This window comes from Leguminivora glycinivorella, chromosome 13, assembly GCF_023078275.1.
Source record: "Leguminivora glycinivorella isolate SPB_JAAS2020 chromosome 13, LegGlyc_1.1, whole genome shotgun sequence".
NCBI lineage: Eukaryota > Metazoa > Arthropoda > Insecta > Lepidoptera > Tortricidae > Leguminivora > Leguminivora glycinivorella.
The window spans coordinates 14,044,323-14,068,321 of record NC_062983.1 but is presented as its reverse complement, the minus strand read 5'-3'; the positions used below and the strand labels follow the sequence as shown (position 1 = coordinate 14,068,321).

General features: G+C 38.8%; 2 protein-coding genes across 3 annotated transcripts; one reads left to right on the top strand and one right to left on the bottom strand.

Moving 5' to 3' along the window:
• The first annotated feature begins 155 nt into the window (after positions 1–155).
• Positions 156–5,428, top strand: LOC125232864 (39S ribosomal protein L37, mitochondrial). The gene is made up of 5 exons (XM_048138669.1): positions 156–429; positions 515–862; positions 1,253–1,542; positions 1,938–2,107; positions 5,138–5,428. The coding sequence occupies exons 1-5, from the start codon at positions 251–253 to the stop codon at positions 5,384–5,386; spliced, it is 1,236 nt and encodes a 411-aa protein (XP_047994626.1). The 5' UTR covers positions 156–250; the 3' UTR covers positions 5,387–5,428.
• Positions 5,429–5,477: 49 nt separating this feature from the next.
• Positions 5,478–23,835, bottom strand: LOC125232863 (E3 ubiquitin-protein ligase synoviolin). Of its 2 annotated transcripts, XM_048138667.1 has the most exons (11): positions 23,556–23,835; positions 23,232–23,324; positions 19,865–20,017; positions 18,074–18,268; positions 17,055–17,239; positions 16,312–16,454; positions 13,755–13,952; positions 9,935–10,134; positions 9,276–9,385; positions 7,273–7,434; positions 5,478–5,701 (listed from the first exon to the last, which is right to left on the bottom strand). In XM_048138667.1, the coding sequence occupies exons 1-11, from the start codon at positions 23,688–23,690 to the stop codon at positions 5,632–5,634; spliced, it is 1,644 nt and encodes a 547-aa protein (XP_047994624.1). In that variant the 5' UTR covers positions 23,691–23,835; the 3' UTR covers positions 5,478–5,631. The 2 variants fall into 2 exon arrangements, with proteins under 2 accessions (XP_047994624.1, XP_047994625.1); XM_048138668.1 differs by lacking the exon at positions 13,755–13,952 and having other exon boundaries at positions 23,556–23,834.
• Between the last annotated feature and the right edge of the window lie 164 nt (positions 23,836–23,999).

Genomic DNA, 23,999 nt, shown 5'->3' with positions numbered 1-23,999 from the left:
AAGTATAATTAATATGAAGCAAAATAGGTCCTTTTCAAAAGTTTATCTTCAAATAGGTTTGTTGTAATAATTTTGGCAAAACGTACCAAGTATCCAAAGTAGAAAAAATATTTTAAATAAAAAAATACAACTGTCAGTTTACTGTCAACGTCAATGTCATTTTCTAAGTCGTGATTTTTAGGTTATATCGAGTTATATCGTAACAATAATTATTGCATTTAACACAAATTTTAATAGAAATAAATAAAAAATGCGCATAACGCAAGTGTTAAACAGACAACATATTGGTTTTATGTTTAAAAAGCATTGGAAAGTACAAGGAAATCGCGTTCCTATCGAGAGTGGCGTTGAACAGAAGTTAAAAGCCAGAGGTATTCCTGTTGTGGATGCTCTCGAGTATGTTAAGCCAAAGCCCGAGTATACAGAACCGTGAGTATTATAAGCGTACAATAAAGTTTAAGTGTATAACCTCCGGTTATCAGAATAAGTAATCTAACCTGATTTTTTTTTTCAGCATTGAAATAGTCGGTCAGTATGAAACACCACTACCACTCGACGTTAACCATCCAGACTATAAAGAAAGACCATGTTATACCCTTAAGAGCAACAACGTATTACTTGAAGGGGTTTCTCAGGCTCAAGTTCTTACTAAAACAATCATAGCAGAAGATATACTGCCATCAAAAATTGAAGAATTGGCAACAGTTCCCGCACCTAAAGCTTTGCACGAATGCGTGAAAAAAGCAATCTTATCTGCAAATGTATTTGATTGTGAACAAGAGAAGTTGCCTAAAATTAAGGATCCTGAAAGGCCAGCTTATAATTTCCCAAGAATATTGGGAATAACGGACAGGAGACGAAAGTAACATATTTTTTTTTTTAACTCCCTTAACACATTTACTACCAGACAAAAGATAGCGCACTATGTCAAAAACTGGTTGTAACTTATAACAACCCGCTTGTATGGCTAGAACCTGCCCTGGGTTCTCCAGCATCTCAGCAAAGATTATAACGTCTTCAAAATCCTATTTCATGACATTCTTGTGATTGTCTTCAATGCATCCATTAAGAGATTAATTTTAGTAATTTTATACATCTTAGAAACAAAATGTGCTTTCTAGGATGTATAAAGATAATAAGATAACACTAGTTGTATAGCAAACTGATAATATAACTATGACTGATGATGTGTTTTAATGTAACCTGTTGCTTAATCCTTATTTTTATACTTACTGCTTTTTTTCATTTTCAGCTTAATCTTAACGAACAAACTTCTTCAACTAGTGGAACGCAGTAGCGACTCTGAAGTCACACAAACAAAATATGTGTCCAATGATGTTGAGAGCCACACAACCTTCGACAAGGAGGATGAACTCATCCAGTTCCAAGACCTGTCACACATATTGGTCACAAGCAATAAGCCTTTGAAGCATGACGTTGCTGGGAGTGATATACCATATGTCGAAATACCTGACTTGTACCCTGTCAAACATACTGCCACTCTGCCTCCTGAACATTTTTATACTGAGAAGAGCATATATCGTAAGTTCCAGTTTCATACACTTTTCTTCCATCAAGAGCATCAGCTAAACTTTTTTAGTAGGTAATTTATTTTCAATGCTAGATTTTTTGCGACTGGTATTCAAAATTATTTGTTTGAGACATCAGCATTAACTGCACCTACTAAGTATTTTTCACTAGTTCGTTTTTCTTGTCAGGTTGAAACTTCAGAGGGCCATCTGTACTGTTAAACATCGTACGATACACATGCTAAAAGGAAATTCGTAACTTCCTTCCTTCCTTCCTTACCTTCAGTTGTGTTTTAATTTATCGTCATTCATTTCGGACTTCCTTTTTTCCGCACTTGTACTATTTTGAACCATGTCTGTAAAAAGATAACTTGAAAATTTATTTTTATTTTATTTACTTATTTCTAGCATTCAAACCAACCGTATCTGTGAAGCACCCGCACACAACATGGCTCCATTTCAACCAGACTGAAGTGAACAACATCTACGAGACACTTGTCACTCCTAACCAAGTCTTGGGCAGGTCGCTCACGCACGCCTTCACAGTTGCCACTGCGTACGCCAAGCAACTTCATGGGGTAAGATTGTTATCGTCTCAAAAACAAGTAACTTTTCTTGTAAATATTTGTTGTTTATATCGCTCGCAGACGTTCTGCATGATAAAAAACAAATTTTCTTGTACACTTGTGAGCACTACATTGAAAAGAATTGCATGAAATGAGAATTACACTGGTCAAAAAGAGAAATAAAAAAACAAAGTGTGATGTAAAGCTGCATTTTTGGTATGTTATTTGGGGTCCTTGGGGGAATGTAGGACTATATTTTGCAAGCAAAAAAATGATGTGCTAACTTCGTAATTTAAAAAAAAGTAAAAAAAATCAGACTTTTTTTGGTTTTTGCCGTTTTATTAAAAAACTATGCATTTTTGGTCAAAAGTTGCTTTGTAATGTTTAATGCGCATTAAATTCCAAACAGTTTGACATCTTTTTTATCAATGTCCGTCAAATATTTTTTGAGATATGAAGCGTCAAAAAAAGAGCATTTTTCCCCTTTCTATGAAAATATTCGTTTTGCTAATATTTTGAGACAGATATCAGCAAAACAACTCAGGCTATTACATAAATTGTAAAAGGAAAATGTAGACAATTTCAATAAGACCAAAAGAGTGCCAGTTATTTAAAAAATAGGATTATAATTGGTAATGGCCAAATGGGATAGTTTACATATATTTACAGGACGCGTAGCGGAGAACGAATTATTATTATTTGGGGGCTGTTCAAGTATTACTCAGACACATATTTGCGTATATCAAATCAACATTTATTTAGTAAGTTAAGTTTACGGTCAGAAAAACCTCAGGATCGCCGCTTGGCGGAAAAAAATATTTACGAGTAGAAAACCCTCATTAATTAAATCAGATTGTTCCGAAATTGTTCTTGTACGGACTGGTTTTTAAAGCATATCACTGAGGGTCAATAACATCGATGCAATCTCACGAGCGTTGTCGTGGACGTGCCCGAATCATAGTATTCTCCGTTTAACGAAATATCAGTACATAGTACTATATGTGTTGTATTGCACGCGCAGGTCTCTCACCGCCGCGCAGGTGTAGTCGGACCATAACTCGACAGTATACACGCTTGTACAAAAACTGAGGAACAGCTGTCTTTTTACGCTGTCACTACATTTGGCGAATCTTCTAGCCAACATGTTTGCCCTTACTGCGGTGGCTCGCCTCTGCCTTTCTATGTCCTCCTGGTCTTTTAAACTGGACTACAAGATGTGGCCAAGATATTTGACTTCGTGTACTCTCCGCAATTGAACTCCATCAAGCAAAAGAGGTGGTACATGTGTGGGCATATGTGCTGCCTCCATGAGCATAAATTCAGACTTGTCCGGATTGTATCTCATGTTATGCTGGCTGGCGTATCTCTCGCATTCTGCAAGTAACTTACGCATAGCTCCCACAGATGGTGCTAGTAGGACCATATCGTCTGCATATGCGATGTGATTTATCATTTGCCCATTGATGGAGCAGCCAACCTCGGTACTGGTCAAAGCCTGCGACAGCCCATCCATGTACACGCTGAAGAGAGCCGGAAACATACTGCCTCCTTGTCTCACGCCACAATTTAGCCCGCTGGCTGTGGACAGAGTTGACTTCCATCTTACTACGTTCTTCTGCTGGGAATACCACTTCTCCAGTATCTTAATAATTGGCGTGGGCGCTTTCCGTTCCCGTAGTTTATTCCACAGCAATTGGTGGTCAAATACAACTCAAGTGGACTTTCTATCACTAAAGGAGTTGTGCCATCAAGATGCAGAACCAGGACCCTCAAAAAGGAAAAAGTAAAATGTAACTAATTCTGTTTTATTTTTCTAATTTACTAAACTTCAAAATTTTACTGTATTTTATTTCTTCATTAGTAATAGTCAAATCGATGCAAAGTTATCTTAGACAATTTTTTCAGATAAACGGATATCAAAGAAAGTAAGATCGAATATATAGCACTTTCAACCTAAAACTTTAAGCGTAAACTATTTTACCTTAACCAATCTACCAGACTCTTGGCTTCTCTATTTATAGATTTTTTTTTGTTTACCAAAGTAACTATTTGTCTTACTGACCTTTATTTACACTAAAACTAAAGCAAAATAAATTTTATACAATGTTATATTGCAATATATATCATATCATGAAGTATTTTGCAGATATTTGTCTAAAAATATTGGCAAAACGCTACATTTTATAAATGCGTCAAAAATTAACCTTTTTTGACGCTTCATATCTCGAAAACTATTTGACGGACATTGATAAAAAAGATGTCAAACTGTTTGAAATTTAATGCGCTTTCAAAATTACACAGCAACTTTTGACCAAAAACGCATAGTTTTTTAATAAAAAAATAAAAACCAAAAAAAAGTCCGATTTTTTTACTTTTTTTTTAAATTACGAAGTTAGCACACTTTTTTTTTGCTTGCAAAATATAGTCTTACATTCCCCCAAGGACTCCAAATAACATACCAAAAATCCAGCTTTACATCACACTTTGTTTTTTTAGCCGATTTTCATGTAAGATTTGACCGGTGTAAATGTAATTGTAACATAATATAGAGGGTTTACTGGAGAAACCCTATAAATCGACATAATTTGTCCTTGAAATAACAACATTGTGGAAATCGCACATAGTTCGAATTTCAAAAACCAGTTCAACTTATCGGATTTCCCCAGTAAACCCTTTATGTACATACTAGCTTTTTCCCGCGGCTTTGCACGCGTTAGAAAGAAACAAAAAGTAGCCCATGTCCCTCTCCATCCCTTTAATTATCTCCACTTAAAAAATCACGTCAATTCGTCGCTCCGTTTTGCCGTGAAAGACGGACAAAGAAATAGACACACACACTTTCCCATTTATAACATTAGTATGGATGTATGTCTTGTATGTACATAAGGTTTTGTTGTCTAAAAAAACTATTTTACTATTAAAAAAAAAAAAACATAATGGGACTTAGCTGTTTAGCATGTAGTGAAATATAATAACTACTATTGCAATTAAAATAATTTATTTTCCATCTTACTGTAACTAATTACTTACACTTACTTACAGGAGAATGTAAAGGATTTACCTGAACCAGTATACGTCAACTGCATCCAAACTGACGGCCAATTGTACCATTTCGGAGTTTTCGAACTGAACACTTTAAATGTCGATGGCAAGGAAGGCACAAAAAATGTATGGTACTGCAGGAACAACATGAAACTGTATGACTCCAGCCGATACTTCAGCGGGATGCCCGTTTTAGAAAACTATAACCCTAAAGTATACGGATATATCAATGCCTTCTATAACTGTTAAGATATTGTAGTTTCTGTAGCAAATAATAATCGTAGGACTAAATCACTTTTGTTTTACTTCTAACCTAAATGTGATGACAGAAAGTAAAGTATTATCGTATTGTATTCATGTGCATATCTCTTTATATTTACAGGAACATAAATACATTTATTTACGATTAGAATACACAATGCTTAGGTTTATCGAAACACTTTTTACATAAATAGTAGTTTTAAGAAATTGGAACGAAAAAGTTCTATAAAAGCTCATTTATCCAGAGTGAATTTTTGCAATCTACGTCTTCTCAGCTCCTCCGCGTCGGCGTCAGTCTTCTCTCTGAAAATGAAACAAATTAAGTCAGTTTACAAGTTAAAAAGCTAATCGACATATGGACGTATCAAGAGCTGTCGTTTTTAACAATATGATGATGAAAAAAGCCATCAATATGTAGAAACCGGCCGCGGGCGGAACGAAGTGCTGCCACCGTGTCAGTATCAACGGACAGAGGAGAGTCACAGATTGTAGACGATGCTCGTCAGTTCAAGAGAAGTACGGACTGAGAGAAGTACTTTTTTTTTCACGGAGTGGGAATGCAGTTCCGCACTCTGTGTTGGACTCGCATAGCAGTTAATTTCTCTTCTGGCGAGAAGAAAACGGCCCTACCCACTAAACCCTCTCCGGCGTTTCACCCTCATTTCCGTTCATGAGAGCGCACATCAGGATGTTTTCATTTAAAGATAAAAGACAATATCTGGGCAACCGAGCTTCGCTCGGTTCTGTTTCGTATCCTTGACATGTGTCGCCATCTAGTTCAAAAATGAATAGTACCTACATCGAGCGAAAGAATTCTCAGCCTTAACAACACAACTACTCCACACGAGATGGCGCGCATTTCGCCACAAAAACTCAAATAGTGTATTTTCTATTCGTTTTAGCCTTGACCTGTGTCGCCATCTAGTGTTTGCAATAAATAGTACTTACATCGACCGAAAGAATTCTGTCTTAACAGTACAACTACTGCACACGAGATGGCGCGCGAAGAAAAACGCATGAAAACTCGAAAATTCGCGTTTTCCGGGACCTAAGGATAAGTTAGACCGATTTTTCACCCCCAAAAACCCCCACATAACAAATTTCTGCGAAATCGTTAGAGCGGTTTCCGAGATCGTCAGTGTAAATAAATATATATATAAATAAATAAATAAATAAATATACAAGAATTGCTCGTTTAAAAGTATAAGATTTATTCATGACGCTCACAAACACGTACGTACATGTACACACAAGAATAGGACAAAAAACAGAGAACAGAACATTAAGTAAGTGCGCATCACGAAATGGACCCAACTCAGCATAATGCTAGCTGGAAGCCAGCGCTGGTCTTCCGTAGGGCCCATTCGGTGATGCCACGACAGATAACAAACACACAACAATAAAAAGAAAAAGAAAATGACGAAAAGAGACAGAAAAAATAAAACTATTTACATAAAAAAAGCAAGAATACACATAAATCACAAAACGGAAAAAAAAAAGGAAAACATAACAGAACACAAATAAAACATAATCAATTACATTGCATTGAACGCACAATGTGCATTGAATTTCACAAGTATCTGTCAGTATTTAAAGCTTTTGCTGGACGATGGCTCAAGGTGTTTGCACTACATCAGACTCAGTCATACTATAGTGACAGGCTATTGATGAAGACTCTCAGTTACCAGAGGGAGTGTTACTTAGTTACGAGAGAAGTAAGTACCTGTCAGTGTCTAAAGCGGCAGGTCGCAGTGTCGGCGCAAGGGGGGCTTTGCTGGACGAGGGCTAAAGATGTCAGTCATACTATAGTGACAGACTATTGATAAGACCCTCAGTTACCAGAGGGAGTGATCATTTACAAGTGAAGTTCGTACCTGTCAGTGTCTAAAGCGGCAGGTCGCAGTGTCGGCGCAAGGGGGGCTTTGCTGGACGAGGGCGTCGGCGAGGGCGGCCGCGGGCTCGAGGTGCTGGGCACCACGTCGGGCTCGGTCTTTGGCGTCGGAGCGGTTTTCGGAGCCTCCGCGGACTCACCGGATCTAAAAGATAATGTTTAATTATTATCGTATGGCTTTATTAAGAAAAAAACAAAAGATATACAGAAAATCATAAAAGTTACATCCATGTTTAATCTATAATTTTTATCTAAGTTTGATATCCATTCCTTGGCATATTTTTAATAATACATAAATAATAAATATTGGGGGACACCTTACACAGATTAACCTAGCCCCAAACTAAGCAAAGCTTGTACTATGGGTGCTAAGCGACGACATACTTACTTATATAGATAAATACATACTTACATACCTACATAGAAAACATCCATGACTCAGGAACAAATATCTGTGCTCATCACACAAATAAATGCCTTTACCGAGATTCGAACCCAGGACCGCGGCTTAGCAGGCAGGGTCACTACCGACTGAGCCAGACCGGTCGTCATAACATATTGATAAAGAAATTCATTTGAGTTGATCTTAAGGCTAAGTTCAGATAAACGCGCGGTGACGCGCGGTTTTCTCACCGCGCGCTTTAAGATTGTAACAAAATCAATGGCGTTGTTTACATGACCGCGCGTTGCCGCGCGTGACCGCGCGCGCCGCCGTGCACCGCGCGCAAAATCTTGTACCGCGCGGTGCCGCGCGGCTCAAGATCTACAATCCAGTATCGACCTGTTCAGTTGACTCGCGCGGTTTGAGGCGGACAGACACACGGAGCCACGAAAAATGGAGGACGAAATATCTTTTAGTGACATGCAATATCTTATAGCACCATCTGTAGGTTGCTAATCCATTTCTACGCAATCATACCAAAATCAAAGGGTGCAATGGACATCCTAAAGTAGTTGAAAAATCAATCAACGTGTAGTCTTAGTATGGGATATAAAGTCACAAACAGGCTTAAAGAAAGTATCTGATTTAACACAGGGTGCACCTAGTATCGCCTTTGCTTTCGACGACAACGTCGCAGTTTGAGCTATAGAACCAAAAGCAAAATGCCTCCTCCACGTTCATTATCACTGAATGTTCACGCTAGACTGCCGCGTGTACGCCGCCGTCATCTGAACAGCTGAACCGCGCGGGACCGTGTGTCACCGCGCGTTCATCTGAACTTAGCCTAATATGCCGCTGAGTAAGAGCCCCAACTTAAGTATAAAGTTTCTTAGGCCCAGACAGGGGAATCCAACCCAATCTTAGGCACTGGTCCCACCAAAAGAAACATAACTCACTCGCGCTATCATTGCGTCTCCTTTATTTACACGAGAGCGACTATTTTTTGTACGTTTCTAACGCCCATAGCTCATCGCTTACGGCCCAGCCACGACATTGGTCTAAGCGCGACAGCGGTGAGCGGCGGCCATACGTTGGAGCGAGACACAGCGATGGGACTTTTCATTCGCACGTATGGCTGCCGCTTACCGCTGTCACGCATAGACCAATGTCGTGGCCGGGCCGTTACTCACTTTTGGTGGGACCAGTGTTTTACAGTGCCAGGGGTTGTTACGATTGTCTCGATGAGTACCTACTATCAGTAAGGCTGCCAGAGCTCAACGAGGGTGCGGTGTGCTGATGACGGACTTACGGAACTAACTTGTTCCGTCTATTGTCCTTTGAGTCGTAGGCAACCCGAACCCTCCTTAGAACTTGTACACTCCTTTTTGCTGTGTACTTAACACAGCAAAAGGGAATGTACAAGTTTCTAATAGGGAGGCAACGCGCATGTGACACTGTTTGAGTTGCAGGCGTCCATAGGTGACGGTGACCGATTTACATCAGGCGGGCCGTATGCTTGTTTGACACCGACGTAGTATAAAAAAAAAAGCAATAAATGTATGTATTAAAAATATTTTTTTTGACAAAAAGCTCTCAATACTCACAAGTCAGTCTGCGTGGCTACATTGGCACTATGCTGCATATTGGCGACTGCAGAGTACTGCTGCATCAGGAGCACGGACGCGTCCAACATCGCTTGGATCTCACGCAGCAGCTGTCGACAGAATCGTTCATTTAGTTTACGAAATATTATGTGTAAATATAGGGCTCATATCCTAGTCCAAGGTTTCTTAAACGTTTTGTAGTCGCGGACCACTTTCACAATTTCCCACGGACCCATGTCAAAACATATTTTAGGAAAATAATTAAGTCTCGTCAAGTTCAGGAACTGAGTACTGTGGACCTTCTAGGAACATAGTTCGGTCCGCTAACTTTAAGAATTTTTGTCAATTTTGTAGAATTTATGTCCATTATGTTTCCCGTGTGGTGACGGATTAAGAATTTCACCACCCCCTTTCTTCCCGTGGGTGTCATAGAAGTCGACTGTGCGATATGGGTTAAATTGTGGCGTAGGCGAGAGGCTGGCAACCTGTTACTGCAATGTCACAATTTGGATTTCTTTCAACCCCTTTTTGCCAAGAGTGGCACTGAGACTTAGTAGTTCATGTGCTCTGCCTATCCCTTTATGGGATACAGGCGTGATTATATGTATGTATGTATGTGTATGTAGGCAAGAGAAGAGACGTAATTTCATTACACTCACCAATAATCGCGCTTCGACGTTTCTCCGTTCCGTGCCCTCTAATCTCCGTAGCTCCTCTTCAGTCAGGTTAGCCAGCGAGGCAGGCCGCGGCGGCGGCGGCGGCGGCGGTGCGGCCCAGCCCATTCCCATCGGCATACCAGGCATGGCCGGGATGCCCGGGATACCCATACCCATGGGCATAGGGCCCATGCCCATCATTGCTGTTGACAACATGTAAAATTAAATATAAATGTGTCGTATTTGAAGTTAGGTTTCACTTGGATTGGTTCTGTATGTAAGTAGGCTTGAGTGAATTATGTTGATTCACAACTAGGTATTAGTGCTCAGGTTCAGAGCAAGAGGGATACCTTTTTATGTGTTATAAAAATAACTACACATTGTTTTTTTTTACCACGTCGGTGGCATACGGTCCGCCTGATGGAAAGCGGCACAATTACCGAAGGCTTATGGCGCCTCCTGGCCATCTCTGAGGTAGAACCGGAACTAGTTCGACCTCCTAACTGAATCAAACCATGTGATCAAACCGTGTGTGTGTGTGGTGTCTTCGGTAATTGTGTCATATACTTGAAATTTCGACCCTTGCCGCCGTGACCGGTTGGCCGAGTCGAGTGGTTTGAGGCATCCGTGGCTATAACGGAGGACGCTGGTTCGAATCCAGCATTGGACACTTGGAGGCCTTAGTCATTTTTTCTTTGTATATGACATTTATTTCAGTTTAATGTCGATAAACTTTTAATATTAGTTGCCCTAGCTTGAAGGCAAACATGAGGTCAACAATTTCAAATAGCATGCTAGGGAGCAAAAATGGACGATGTAAGGCCGTAGTGGACTCTAATGGCCGCTGTACACATATGGCCAACGGTTCCACCAACCCTTTGTGAAACCCCTTGGCCAAGATAAGAGCCGCTGTTTACACATTGGCGAACCACTCACTTGGCATTGGCTCTTCATGAAAGATGGACGTGGAATGGAAAAGTCTAGGAAATTCTAGGTCATAGCCTCCCCACAGACGAGTCTTAATTTTCATAATCTTAAAAAAAACTTGTATGCAAATTGACAGTTCAAACTGACACTGACAGATCTGTCAGTGTCAGTTTGCATACAAATTTTTTTTAAGATTATGTAAATTAAGACTCGTCTGTGGGGAGGCATAGACGTTTTCAGAAAAATTTGATTAAAAAATAATAACCCCGTAGTAAAATTAAATTAATTGAAATATTAACAATTTTTTGAATATTCTGATGAGAACATTTATCTTTTTTAGGAAATACATTAAACATTTGCAAGATTATTTTATTTCCTAAAATCTACACTATTATTGGCATAGATAAACTTATTATTTTCGTAAATATTTCACTACTGTCCTCTCTGACGGCTGACGACCAACTGAATGAAGCTAGGAACACACTACGCGGACGTCCGTCGTAAAACGACCGCGACCGCGACCTATCAGTGTGCACGGAACAAAACATCCAGAGAGCCAGATTTCGATCGGACGTCCGTGCGCTCAAGGCCACGTCCGCGTCCGTCGACCGATAGTTTGCACGGTTGTGTGTATTTCCATTGTCCAGATTGCCGTCCGCGGTCGATTCACGACGGACGTCCGCGTAGTGTGTTCCTAGCTTCAAGCGCCAACGTGTAAACGCAGTTGGCCATTGGCGCCAAGATCCTTTGATGTGTGGACAAAAAACCGACACCAATCGGTTGGCCGGCAAGCGCAAGCGCCAACTGCCAACTTACGACCAAGTAGCCCTCTACACGCTTGGCCAAGGGGGTTGGTGAAACCGTTGGCCATATGTGTACAGGGGCCATAAAAGCGGAGCGTTCGGCGGGGCGGGCGAGCATGCATCCTCCCTATGCTGCGTCGACTCTGGACACGTAGCAGCTTCAATAGTTTGGCTGGTTTTAGTGTCACGCGGAGCGATCCACGCCGGACTAATGTGTATTAAGTTCAGGGGCCTTACCATGATCTCTTAACGCGATTCAGTTTAGGACCTAAACTGAACTGCGTCGCTATTTCCTACCACGACGTTGTTATTGCGATCAAATTTCGACCGAGCGAGCAATAAGCGTCCCAGCCGTTTCATTCACTCATCTCAAGTGTATTTCGTACCATGACATGCCACTTGAGCCTAAACTGAATCGCAGGAATGTCAAATTTAGCGATTCATAAAAAGTTACTCACTTACCGCATTATTCTGAATCGCTTTGTTGTAACACTAGCGATACTAAATAGTTTTGTGTTTTTTATAAGGAGTAGGAGATGGAAAATATAACTAAAGCTAGTTTCATCACCTGATTAATTTATTATTTTGGTTTTTCGATCCTTACCGATTCGATAATAAAATATAAAGTTTTATGATTTTGTTTAGTAATATTTACGGACCAACTATTCCAACTAACTACACGTTTTTACATTTTTAGAGTGCCCTATGATCTCGCAACTTTCGCAAAAACGCAAATCAAAAAGAGCGAGAAAAAGTCTGATCCTTTTTTAGTCGATATGCAAGGAGTCATGTTAACACTTGCGACAAACTATGCCTAGGATGGCTAAGGAATCAACTAGGTCTAGCATAACTTAGCGATATACATTAAATTTAGACACGAGTGAGCTACCTACAAATACTAATGACTTACGTATTTGTTAAAATATCATCCAAACACTGCGAGTTCTATAGCCGAGCACAGCACTTCAAATACATAAATAAAAACTTTATTATTAATTACCTACTAGTCAAGGGCGCGATGTTCTAAACATAAGCTTTAAGGAACTGTCATTATATATATATTTATAATTTATTTATAGTTTTGTTCAAAAAGACACGATATTTTACACAAAATCATTGTAATTATTGTGAATTTTACATTTAAATATTTTAAATGTTTCTTTTTCCAGTTTTAAGAATAAAATAAAATTAAAAATTAGTAATCGTTCCTGGTTTTCGAACGATCAAACGTCACAAGGGGAAAACGAGATAGATTTATACGATTCCTATAGCGTCATCCTTTTCTTGTCGAAACGATTCAGTTGCGAACCAGAGACAATATCGGTCTTTCATTCACTTGTACGCGGTTCAGTTTCGACTCTGAACATTGGAGGTCATGGTAGCAAATTGAGACGCCTAGTTTAGGCACCTAAACTGAACTGCTCTGCGTTTGAATCGTTTTTAAAAAGATCGTGGTAAGGCTGCAGGGAGCGTTTTAGAGTGGCGCGGACGGGTCCGCGCGGATGACAACATCAACTTCATACAAATCGGTGGTGAGGATCGCTCCGCGAAAACGGTCCGCGTGAACTAAAATCAGCCTTTGAGTTGCACGCCGCAAGCTCCGCTCCGCTGCACGTCCAATATGAGTGTCCACTCAGGCCGTAACAGTGGGGCAGTTCTGAAGTCTCTTATTAGCCGACTTTACACCTGTAAGTTACTTACGTAAATCTTTCGTAAGCAACTTATGATTCCATTTACATTTATGAAAAACTTATAGTAAGTTTTGCTTACGGAAGTTTTGTGATTTTCAACTTACTTGAAAGTTTACATTGTTGCAAGCGACCAAAATTGAAAAGAAAAATGAACTACCGCCCTAGTTACTAATTCGTAAGTCCAAAACTTATCAATTTATTTCGATAAGCTGCGAGTCGCTTGCGTACCCATATACACTTGAAAGTTTTCAGCTTACGAAAGTAGTCAAAACTTACCGTAAGCTGTTTACAAAAACCATTTACATTTGAAAGTTTTGCATAAGTCGCTTGTAAAATGTAAGCGGTAAAAGTCACAGGTGTAAAGGCGGCGTTAGAGAGTGTAGTGAGTCTGTCTGTACTCACGCGGCGGCATGTGGGGCGCGGGCGCGGGCGCGGGCGCGGGCGGCGCGGCGGGCGGCGCGGCGGGCGCGTCGGGCGCGTGCGCGGGCGCGGGCGCGCGCAGCACGTTCAGCCGGCACGTGGGGCACGTCTGCTGCCGCTGGAACCACAGCCGCAGGCACGCCGCGTGGAATATGTGGTTGCACGGGAGCTTCTTCGCGCCTTCCAAAATAAAGGATGCGGTTATAAAAACAGCGTACGGTCAACACAACTTTTTTGCTCGCGTAGTGGAGCCCGGTTTGCGTCGCACGTTCCCTAATTCTCCAAGTCTTTTCTTTGTGGAAGTTTTTCAAGGTGTGCCTAAAAATCTAGAAAAAGATTTTTTTTTCTACCTACCGACTACTAGTAAATACCAAGTATTTGCATGTCGCACTATAGCCCGACCCGAACCGAAGAGAAGGGCGTCGCCGGGAAGACCTGGGAGCTGATTGCGCGCATATTCTTTACGGCTCAGCCACGACATTGGTCTAAGCGCGGCAGCGGTGAGCGGCGGCCATACATTGGAGTGAGACACAGCGATGGGACTTTTCATCCGCACGTATGCCTGCCGCTCACCGCTGTCGCGCTTAGACCAATGTCGTGGCTGGGCCTTTAGTAAACACTGCGTACGTAGGTCGTAGAGGTAACTTGTTTATTTCTCAATACAAGTAGGTATAAGATAGATATTAGTTTAATAATCTAAAGAAAACAAATAAACGATAAACACTGTTTGTATATTCTCCACTGACAAGTCTAAATTACTCAATTAAAACATAATTAGCGAAAACTATGCACGAAACGGTCTAAACTGGCCATCCACACGTTTCATAATATTTACAACCAAACCACAAGCACGTCTAAAACTCGAATAAGATGACTCATATCAATAACAATGGTTACGCAATATTTAGGCTAAACACCAATTAAAAACATAATGGACGCCTTCCTATCCTTACGAACGTAGTTCTTATAACGTTTTTTACTCAAATCGATGTGTTAATAGCATAGCTGTGTTTTTGTTTTACTTTATTATAAAACTTAGAACTTTATTTTTAGTTCTTTTAGGACACGGGCTGTTCTAGAAAAACTAAAAATTGGCTTCTTAGCAGCAAATATATGATACTCACTTCAATGTTGGTAACCTTCGCCGCGCGATTTATAAGTAATCTTTTATTTGCTTTAAAACATAGTACAACACAAACATTAATAAGTATTTCTAGTGCTCCAAAAGTACACACGTAAAACTCTGCGTTCGTATTATCAAATATCAAACATCTCAGCGTGTAACATACGAAAATGTAACAACTTATTCATCCTTGAATAATGATCAACCAATTAAATATGCGAGATTTCACTAACCTTCAAATAACACTGCACTTTTAGAATAAATAAGCCCAATTTTGTATATTATTTGCGTTTAAAAACAATCCCACTTTTATTTGTTTCAATATCAATAAAGATTACGTGTCTAAGTGTGAATTATGACGTGGATTTTACGAACTGATGTAAACTATAACAGCTCTAGTACGGATGTAATAAGGTTCTGTGCACTGGCACGATATTTTATCACCCGGCGATAATGAAATGTGTAGGTAATGATGACTATATTACCTCTTTCAAATCAGTGGTACCTATAGCATAAATTGCTATGCGTCTTTATCAGGTAAACAAACATTCTTTGCATATTGCATCACTAGATGTCACTCGTGTAAACAGATGCGTATTGGTGTTCATTATTTATACGAGGTTTGATTGTATATCTTGGCACAACGGACCTAATATAACTACATACTCTTTTACGTTAAGTCGATATGTGCAATCGCGCTAGCTAACGGGCACCCTTAGTTCTGTAATGGGTACTTGACTACCATTGAAATCGCCTCTTTTTAGGGTTCCGTACCAAAAAGGTACAAAAGGTGCGACTCTGTCTGTCTGTCCGTCACATTATTAAATATCTCGAGAACTACTTATGCTACCGCTTTGAAATTTGGAATACTTATGAAAATCGTTAATCTCTACAAATTGAAGATATTTATTTTTATTTCGAACTGTTTCGAACCATCGCATCTGGGTACAGGGATGTGCATGTTGCAAACAGGACCTAAATAGTAGGTAAAGTCGACTACAAAGAGATGTATCCACTTTTTCACCTTATTGCATTGTAATAAGGTGAAATCATGTATACATCTCTTTGTAGTCGACTGTACCACACTGACCGTTATTGCGCAGAAGTCAAAAACAGGTCTCTCAGGAGGCTACAGGGGCGAAGGGTATGGGTCCTCATACGCAGCTATCCCCTCCACATTTCACTTAACGCTAAACGTTATAGTATGGTTGATGATGATGGCACTATTTTATGACTAAGGCCGATAGGCCACTATCATTTATGTTTATCATAGAAATATGATCATACGTATCATGCCGTCCTTTTTCTTCACGTTGGAGAATAAGAGAGGCATACAGACCTATGATAATATTTCTATGATAAACATATATTATGATAGTGGACTATCGGCCTAATATATGTCGACGAGTATCTTACCAGTATGCATCTCCTCCCGACAGATAATGCACTCGTTGTCGGCGGCGGCAAGCTCTTCCGCCGTCGCGTCGGGGTACAGGGTGTTCATGTTGCGAATGGCGCGCCGAGACAGGACCACATCGTTGTATGCTTTCTTGAAACTCCTAAAAAATTTTCAGGTTTAATTCGTTGTCATTCGATGTGGTGTTTATTTAGAAATATTATCAAACCTAACTTAACAGAAGCATAGATTTATAAATATCTAGTGATAAAAATTACGACACAAAAAAACCCAATCACGTGTAATAGACGTAATCTCAGTAAAATTAATGACAGTTAAATACCAGTGCGTCATCTTGTAAACCATTCATAACGATTACGTACATCTATTCATATTTATATATAGTTTAATGATACACTTATGTTTCATGTTTATGAACAACATGTAAAATAACACTTAGAAAAACACACTAACTCCTGTCTAGTATTAATTGGAATTAACTTTAAAGAGCCATGATAGGCTCACATTAATGTTTAAAACTCTTGATATTTATGTTGCTTATTATTTTATAACTTACAGTGCCTGCATCAAAAATGCTTATATTACGAGTATTACTTTACTTATTCAACTAATTTCGGATATCATGCGGGGCGGAAGGACTTTAAGGAAGTTGATGACATAGTCGATGTAGAGTAGGTATATAACGTATTTATACACCAAACTTCGTATTAAAATTAAAGAAAATGATGTAAAATATCCTTACCTCATGGTTTCATACATGGGGCGGAATGCGAAGAGAGGTAACGTGTAAATGCGGACCATGATGGCCACAAAGCCGATGTACAGCAGGACTTTGAGGAAGTTGATCGCCAAGTCTGTGTAGAGGAGCACGGCCGCCTTGTTCTCCCAGGGAGCCTCCCAGCGCGAGTCGATCGCGTGGAGACAGTACTGAAAAAAAAAAAACAATTGACAAGGTATTCTCATGAGCTTATTTATATCGTATGACGTCATAGGCACATAGCGCAGCCTGTGAGATTTCAAAAGTCTTCAGTGTTGGATGTAATCTGAATGAACTGACCTGTCTTATTCTCGTATTATCCATACTTAATATTATAAATGGGAAAGTGTGTGTGTCTGTTTGTTTGTCCGTCTTTCACGGCAAAACGGAGCGACGAATTGTCGTGATTTTTTAAGTGGATATACTTGAAGGGACGGAGAGTGACATAGGCTATTTTTTGTCTCTTTCTAACGCGAGCGAAGCCGCGGGCAAAAGCTAGTTGTTCTATAATCGGTTGACAGACACTTTATGAAAGGTCACGCAGTGTAACTTTAGAATAGCAATGAATGTTTTTCTGTAACAGTATACACGTTTAAAATATAATATTTATATTTTATAAAGCATAAGACAAATCAACCAACACACTCAAACTTATCTTGATATTCAATTACAGAGAAATTAATAATAATGGAGATTTGATATAGCTACACCTAACCAATTTTAACTAATCTCATATGGAACTAATAGAACTGTTTAGTTTAGGTTCAATTGCATTTTAAATTTATCAAGAAACTTCAACCGCAGCAACACTTTCAAATAACTTTAAATATTATTCATAATTATTATTCATAAACATACACTAAAGTTATCAAGCCGACAAAGTTTGTTTATCCCTTTCTATCACACCAATACGTCGGAAAGGGACAAACGAAATTTATCGGCTTGATAACTTTAGAGTATGTTTATGAATAAGGGGGTTATTAGCTAACTAATTAAAAACTCACCTTAATCAAAATATTGGCAATCATAATGATGAGTATGCTGTACTCAAAGCCAAATACAAGCTGCACAGAGGGCCCCTTGGAGATGGTGACCTGGTACGCATGGTTGATGAAGTACAGGTCAGCTTGGGCCAGCAGCATCAGCAGAGTGAGGATTCTCACATGGAAGAGCCAGCCGATCACGGGGCTTCGCTCCATCTGGTTGGAAGAATTTCCCAAATTAACCCCAAATCGTGGTATTTCTAGTCTAGTAACTCAATTTAAGTGTTTTTTTATATTTTTTTTCTACTCCCGTGTTGATATTCGTCATTTACAGTGTCGTGCATAGATCGTTAAAACCCTACATAAAAGATTCCCGCCCCCGCCCGGCGCCCCGCGCACCCACACATACGATATAGCTCTTAAAGCATTGTTAGGAAGCCTTTAAGGGATAAAGCGTGGGTGCGCGGGGCGCCGGGGGCAGGCGGCGGCGGCGCGGGGGAGTGCGAGCGACAGGGTGAGGCAGGAACAGAGGGGAGGCCGACAAGTCAAAATACAGGAAATAGTGCGAATTTCACGAAAGGTATTCTAGAAAACTATTAAAAAGTAAGTGCATGGTCGTAGAAAAAATATTGTATGCAACGGTGTTTAACTGAGTCAAAAAATACTCGTGGCGTCTTTATTAACAATTTTCGGCTTCGCCTCAAATTGTTATTCACGCCACTCATCCTTTTTGATCTCACTGAAACGCCAGTTGCATAAAATACTATAACTTTGCTAGATTCAGACTTAGATTTGATTTATTCATGAACAATACAAGCATTGTGTTTGAAATCATTAAAATATGTACACAGAGACTTAATAGTTATTTGTTATACAAGGGGGCAAAGTTGTATTTTAACGCCGAGTGTGGAATTGAAAAACGAGCAAGTGAAAGGATTCTATAGTTGAACCACGAGCGAAGCGAGTGGTTCGAGAATAGAATCCTGAACTTGGCGAGTTTTTCAACACACGAGAAGTAAAATACATTTGCACCCATGTGTAACACAAAACTTTTCCCCTCACTATAGCGAGGAAATTACAACGCAAAAAATCGCATTTATCACTGCTTCCAATAATTCCACAGGTGGTAAATCATCTTCATCACTAAATACATCCACTTTTATCAGTTTTAAAGCAGAAAATTTGACTATATTCAAGGTCAAATTACTTTATCCACTAGTGGATAAAATACGTTTTTACCCGCTGGTATTAAAGGACAAAACACGTTTTTCCGAGCTAGTGAGGGGAAAATATAAGTATTCATCTATAATTTCACAATTTATTTAGCTATGGCAATGACATATAAATTGACACTGCAGGATTAACGTCAATGACCGATTAATCCGTCACAAATCACAGAGCAACAATGACATGGTAATGGATAAAGTTCAACTTTGATTTGATACTTTAAGGACATGGGGTCTTGAGTGATAGTGTTGACACAGCATTCAACAGGTTAATTCGTTTGATCAGCTATGAACATAGACTATCCACATACATACATACAATCACGCCTGTTCCGAAAGGGGTAGGCAGAGATCACGGAATTCCATTTACTATGATCCTAACAAACCACTTTCGCTTCACACACTTTCATAACGTTTCTCATACATGCTCACATAGACTATATATCTTATTCTAACTGATTTAGAAATGGACAGAACAGGCAGCGAACCTACTTAACAAACATATTCACTTTCATTTTTCTTACAACTTCACTCTTAAAATAAAACTAGATACTTTTACGTAATTTTTTCTTAAATTAGAACTTACATAATCAACCCTGTCTTCAGCCAGCCAGTGGAATGCTTTCAAGAAGAGAAGGAGTGTAAACAACGCAATGAATTTGGGATTGAAGTCATCTCTGAACACGGTGAACGCTAAACATGTTTCCGTTATTGCATACCAGGACCGCTCAATCAAGTGCTGAAACAAAGTAAGTAAGTAATCATTTATTGTCAGATTGTGCAAATCAGTTTACAGATGTTACAATATTAATAAACAATTATAGCTTGTGTCACAATCAACCGTTTTACGGTATACAATATACATAATTATTCCTATAACTAAATAAAATTTAACTTAAATAATAAAAACAGTCAGGTACATTATTATATAGGAACTACATTATTATTTATTATTTAATATCTCATATCATTATAAATCTATATTACATCAGCTCATTTACATAATAATTAATGTCAATGTACATCAGCTCATTTACATAATAAATATCTGGGCGACCGAGCTTCGCTCGGTTCTATTTTAATATATCACGTCTTTAGATAAAAAAAAAACTCTTATAAATACAAAAACAAAAAAAAAGACAAAAAACAAAAACTTAATTTCTGACCGGGATTCGAAACCCTGACACCTACGATCTATCTGCGTACATTAGACCGACCTCGTGCGACTGAGCTAAGCGGAATCGATGCGCGCGCGGCGAAATTAAGGATCATATTTTACGTTTACAAATGCGAAAGAAAAACTCATGAAAACTCGAAAATTCGCGTTTTCCGGGATCTAAGGCTACGCTAGATCGATTTTTCACCCCCGAAAACCCCCACAAAACAAATTTCAGCGAAATCGTTAGAGCGGTTTCCAAGATCGTCGGTATATATAAATAAATAAATAAATAAATATACAAGAATTGCTCGTTTAATAGTATAAGATAAGATTAATGTAATTCGCAGGGCGTTACTGGTGATCTCGCGTCTGTTATCTGTAAGATGAATAGCGACTTGGAGGAAATCTCGAGGTGGAGTCATAGTTTTGGCCTACAAGTTAATCCTTCTAAGACACAATCTATTATAATAGGTAGCCCAAAACTTCTGCCAAGGCTAGACTTTAACCAACTCCCACCTATCTATTTTAATGGCGTTTTGATTCCTTACTCACAGCAGGTTAAAAACCTAGGCCTCATCATGGATAGTACCTTATCGTGGATACCTCAGGTGGGCGAGGTCAGCAGGAAGATGTTCGCGGCGGTTGGCTCGCTTAGAAGATTACGAAACTTTCTTCCCATTCCTACCAAAATTGCTCTAGCTCAAACTCTCCTCCTTCCCATTTTGGATTACGCGGACGTTGCATATCTCGATCTCACCGAGGAGCAGCTTAATAAGCTTGAGCGTATCCAAAATGTCTGTATACGGTTTATATTTGGGTTACGCAAATATGACCATGTCTCTCAATTTCGTTCGCAGCTCAAGTGGCTCTCTATTCGTTTTCGTCGTAACTCTCACGTGCTGTCCCTTTTGTATTCCATTCTTTTTAACCCAACGACTCCCCGCTATCTTAAGAACCGTTTCAGCTATCTCCGTTCTGCTCGGTCCTCTCAGAATTTGCTTCTTTCCGTTCCGTCGTCCTCGTCTAAATTCTATAACAACTCCTTTACATTTCAAGCTGTGCGGCTTTGGAATTTCCTACCCCTAAATATTAGACGCGCTCAATCTCCTACTTCTTTTAAGATACTTCTCAAGCTTCACTTTTTATCTGATCATTGATCAATGATACCTTGAAAGACTTATGTCCCCTATAGCTGGCATGTAATTTGTTATATATATATGTATTTGTATGTTTATGTATTGTATTTTATTTTTATGTGTGTAGTATATTGTTTTGCGTAGTATAGTTTGTGCTAGATTTCCTCTAAGTCTACATTTAGTACACCTACTTACAAGGTTAAATTTATTATTCTCCACTACCTAGGTTGTCTGGAAGAGATCGCTCTTTAGCGATAAGACCGCCTCTTGTTTTACCTCTTAAGTTGTTGTTTATACTTGCTAATCTTGCTATGTTGTTTCGTGTATTGAGGTGTGCAATAAAGAGTATTTGTATTGTATTGTATTGTATTGTAATGTAAAGAAAAACTGGATCAATTCAAAATTTAAAGCATAACATAAATTATTCTTCTTAGTACAGTTTGGAAACGTTTGCCCAGAACCATAATCAGTGCACCCACAGTGAACTCTTTTAATTGGGGCTCAAAATAAATATTTATTTTTTAAGTATTTGATTTAGGGACAAAAAGTTTGCCATAGAATGTCTCTTAGCATGGTGAGCCTGTCAACATAGGCTTCTTTTTTATTTTTTATTTAATTAAATGGCTTCAGTCCATTATTGGGACTATTTCGCCAGTGTCAAGGTGATATGAGCTAAATTAATATTAACAAAAAAGAGGCTAAACGCGTTTCGAGATTAATTCATCATCAGCTTCTCACTACAACATTAGTTTACTGCATAATAAGCTATCAATATTACACTTTAAACAACATTAATGAGCAAAAGAAAAAGAAATTATTCACGACACGAGACCGCTAAGATGGCACTCGAACCGGAAGTCCAACATAGGCTTCTTCTAACTCTTTCTAGAGCTATCGCATCAGGATGACACTCAGGACCAGGACAAGTGGCATACTAGAAGAGAGGCCTATACTCAATAGGAAATAATGAACTGCTATGATGATAATGGTATCAATATAAGATACATAAAAAACAAAATCATAAATCATATTTTAACACCTTTGCATGAGTAAATAGATACTTTGCAAGGGGTTTGTGAACCCCCTACAACAGTAAATGTCTTCACTATCAGAGAATATTTGCGAGTGTGTTTAGTAAAACATCAAAGTAGGATGTTTACCCGTGCACACTCACATTTAGGTAAAATTACCTATTTAAGTATTTACCTACATAACACAAAGGCCCAAAAAAATCTGATCATTCTTTCCATAACATTAACTAACACTTCAATATGTCAAGAGTTGATTAACTCAAGTTTCATTTGTTTTAATTAGAATTCAGAAGTTTTATTTGCAAATATAGTACATTTTAAGCAAATTATGTTAATTAAAGTTTAAATTGGTATTTCAAAAGTAAAATCTTAATTAAGTTTTATGTTAAACAAAAAAGTTGACACAATAATAACTTTGATAACAAAATTATACAAAGGGCTAAGACTGAGTAGAAGGTCATGGTAAACAAGTAGAGAAAGAATTGATAGGTGATACAAAAATACATAGGAAATGTGATTGTATTGCAGTATTTCAAAGAATGTTTACAGGTAACATATGGTCAGGTAAACTGAGGATAAGTATTATAACTGCCTATAAGTAGATTTAATAAATTGTTTCAAACTTACCTCAAACTCTGCAGGACGTAGTTGCCCAAAGAATATTTTCCTTAATAGTTTTCCCACCAATAACACTAATATAAAGGCTTGCAAGTACATCACCTGGAGAAGAAAAAGCATCGTGAATTAAGATACGACCTGCCGGCCGCAAGGCCAACGTACATTATACCACACACTTCACTTGGCGAAGGCTACCGAGATGAAAAAGGTCATGCGTTTGAGTGTAACGATTCGACAATGTTGCTGGACTCTAATTGGAAATTAGTGTAATTTTATTAGGGGATGTAATTACTATATAAATGTTACGGTCATTTTGCTTGATAGGAAACTTACAGCCATACTAGGATTAGAATTAGTTAGGTACACTATCGATGGGTAAAACTGTTTCTTCTGGTAGTAGGCATTGCCGATGACCACGGTCGTGAGCACAAGACTCGACACAGTTGCAAGTAAAGCCTTCATTTTCATCTCACTTCTGAAACCCTACACACTGTAAATTTCATAAAGTATCTGAAGGAAAGATTTTAGGCCCACCAAAACCGCTCAACTGTTAGCAAATACATTTTCAAAACATCGTATCGTATCTCATCGCTGGGGCAGAAAAATAATTTTGACGTGTTCAATGTTCATTGTGTCAAAATTTTGAACCGTTCCAAAACTTCATCAAGCGCATGATACATTACATTAAAGTAAAAATATTGTTTCTAAAACAATATAATTATTATATTATCACTTTGCTCAGTGTTATAAAAATATTTATAAATACGTAGTTAAAAT

Bases quoted from the DNA above. Each gene is read 5' to 3' on its own strand.
- LOC125232863 (XM_048138667.1), bottom strand. From the start codon at position 23,690: ATGAAAATGAAGGCTTTACTTGCAACTGTGTCGAGTCTTGTGCTCACG. The intron at 10,135-13,754 runs GTGAGTACAGAC...TGTTGTCAACAG, and splicing joins CGCGCCCCACATGCCGCCGC to CAATGATGGGCATGGGCCCT. The intron at 9,386-9,934 runs GTGAGTGTAATG...TTCTGTCGACAG, and splicing joins ACGTCGAAGCGCGATTATTG to CTGCTGCGTGAGATCCAAGC.
- LOC125232864 (XM_048138669.1), top strand. From the start codon at position 251: ATGCGCATAACGCAAGTGTTAAACAGACAACATATTGGTTTTATGTTT. The intron at 430-514 runs GTGAGTATTATA...TTTTTTTTTCAG, and splicing joins AAGCCCGAGTATACAGAACC to CATTGAAATAGTCGGTCAGT. The intron at 1,543-1,937 runs GTAAGTTCCAGT...ACTTATTTCTAG, and splicing joins TACTGAGAAGAGCATATATC to CATTCAAACCAACCGTATCT.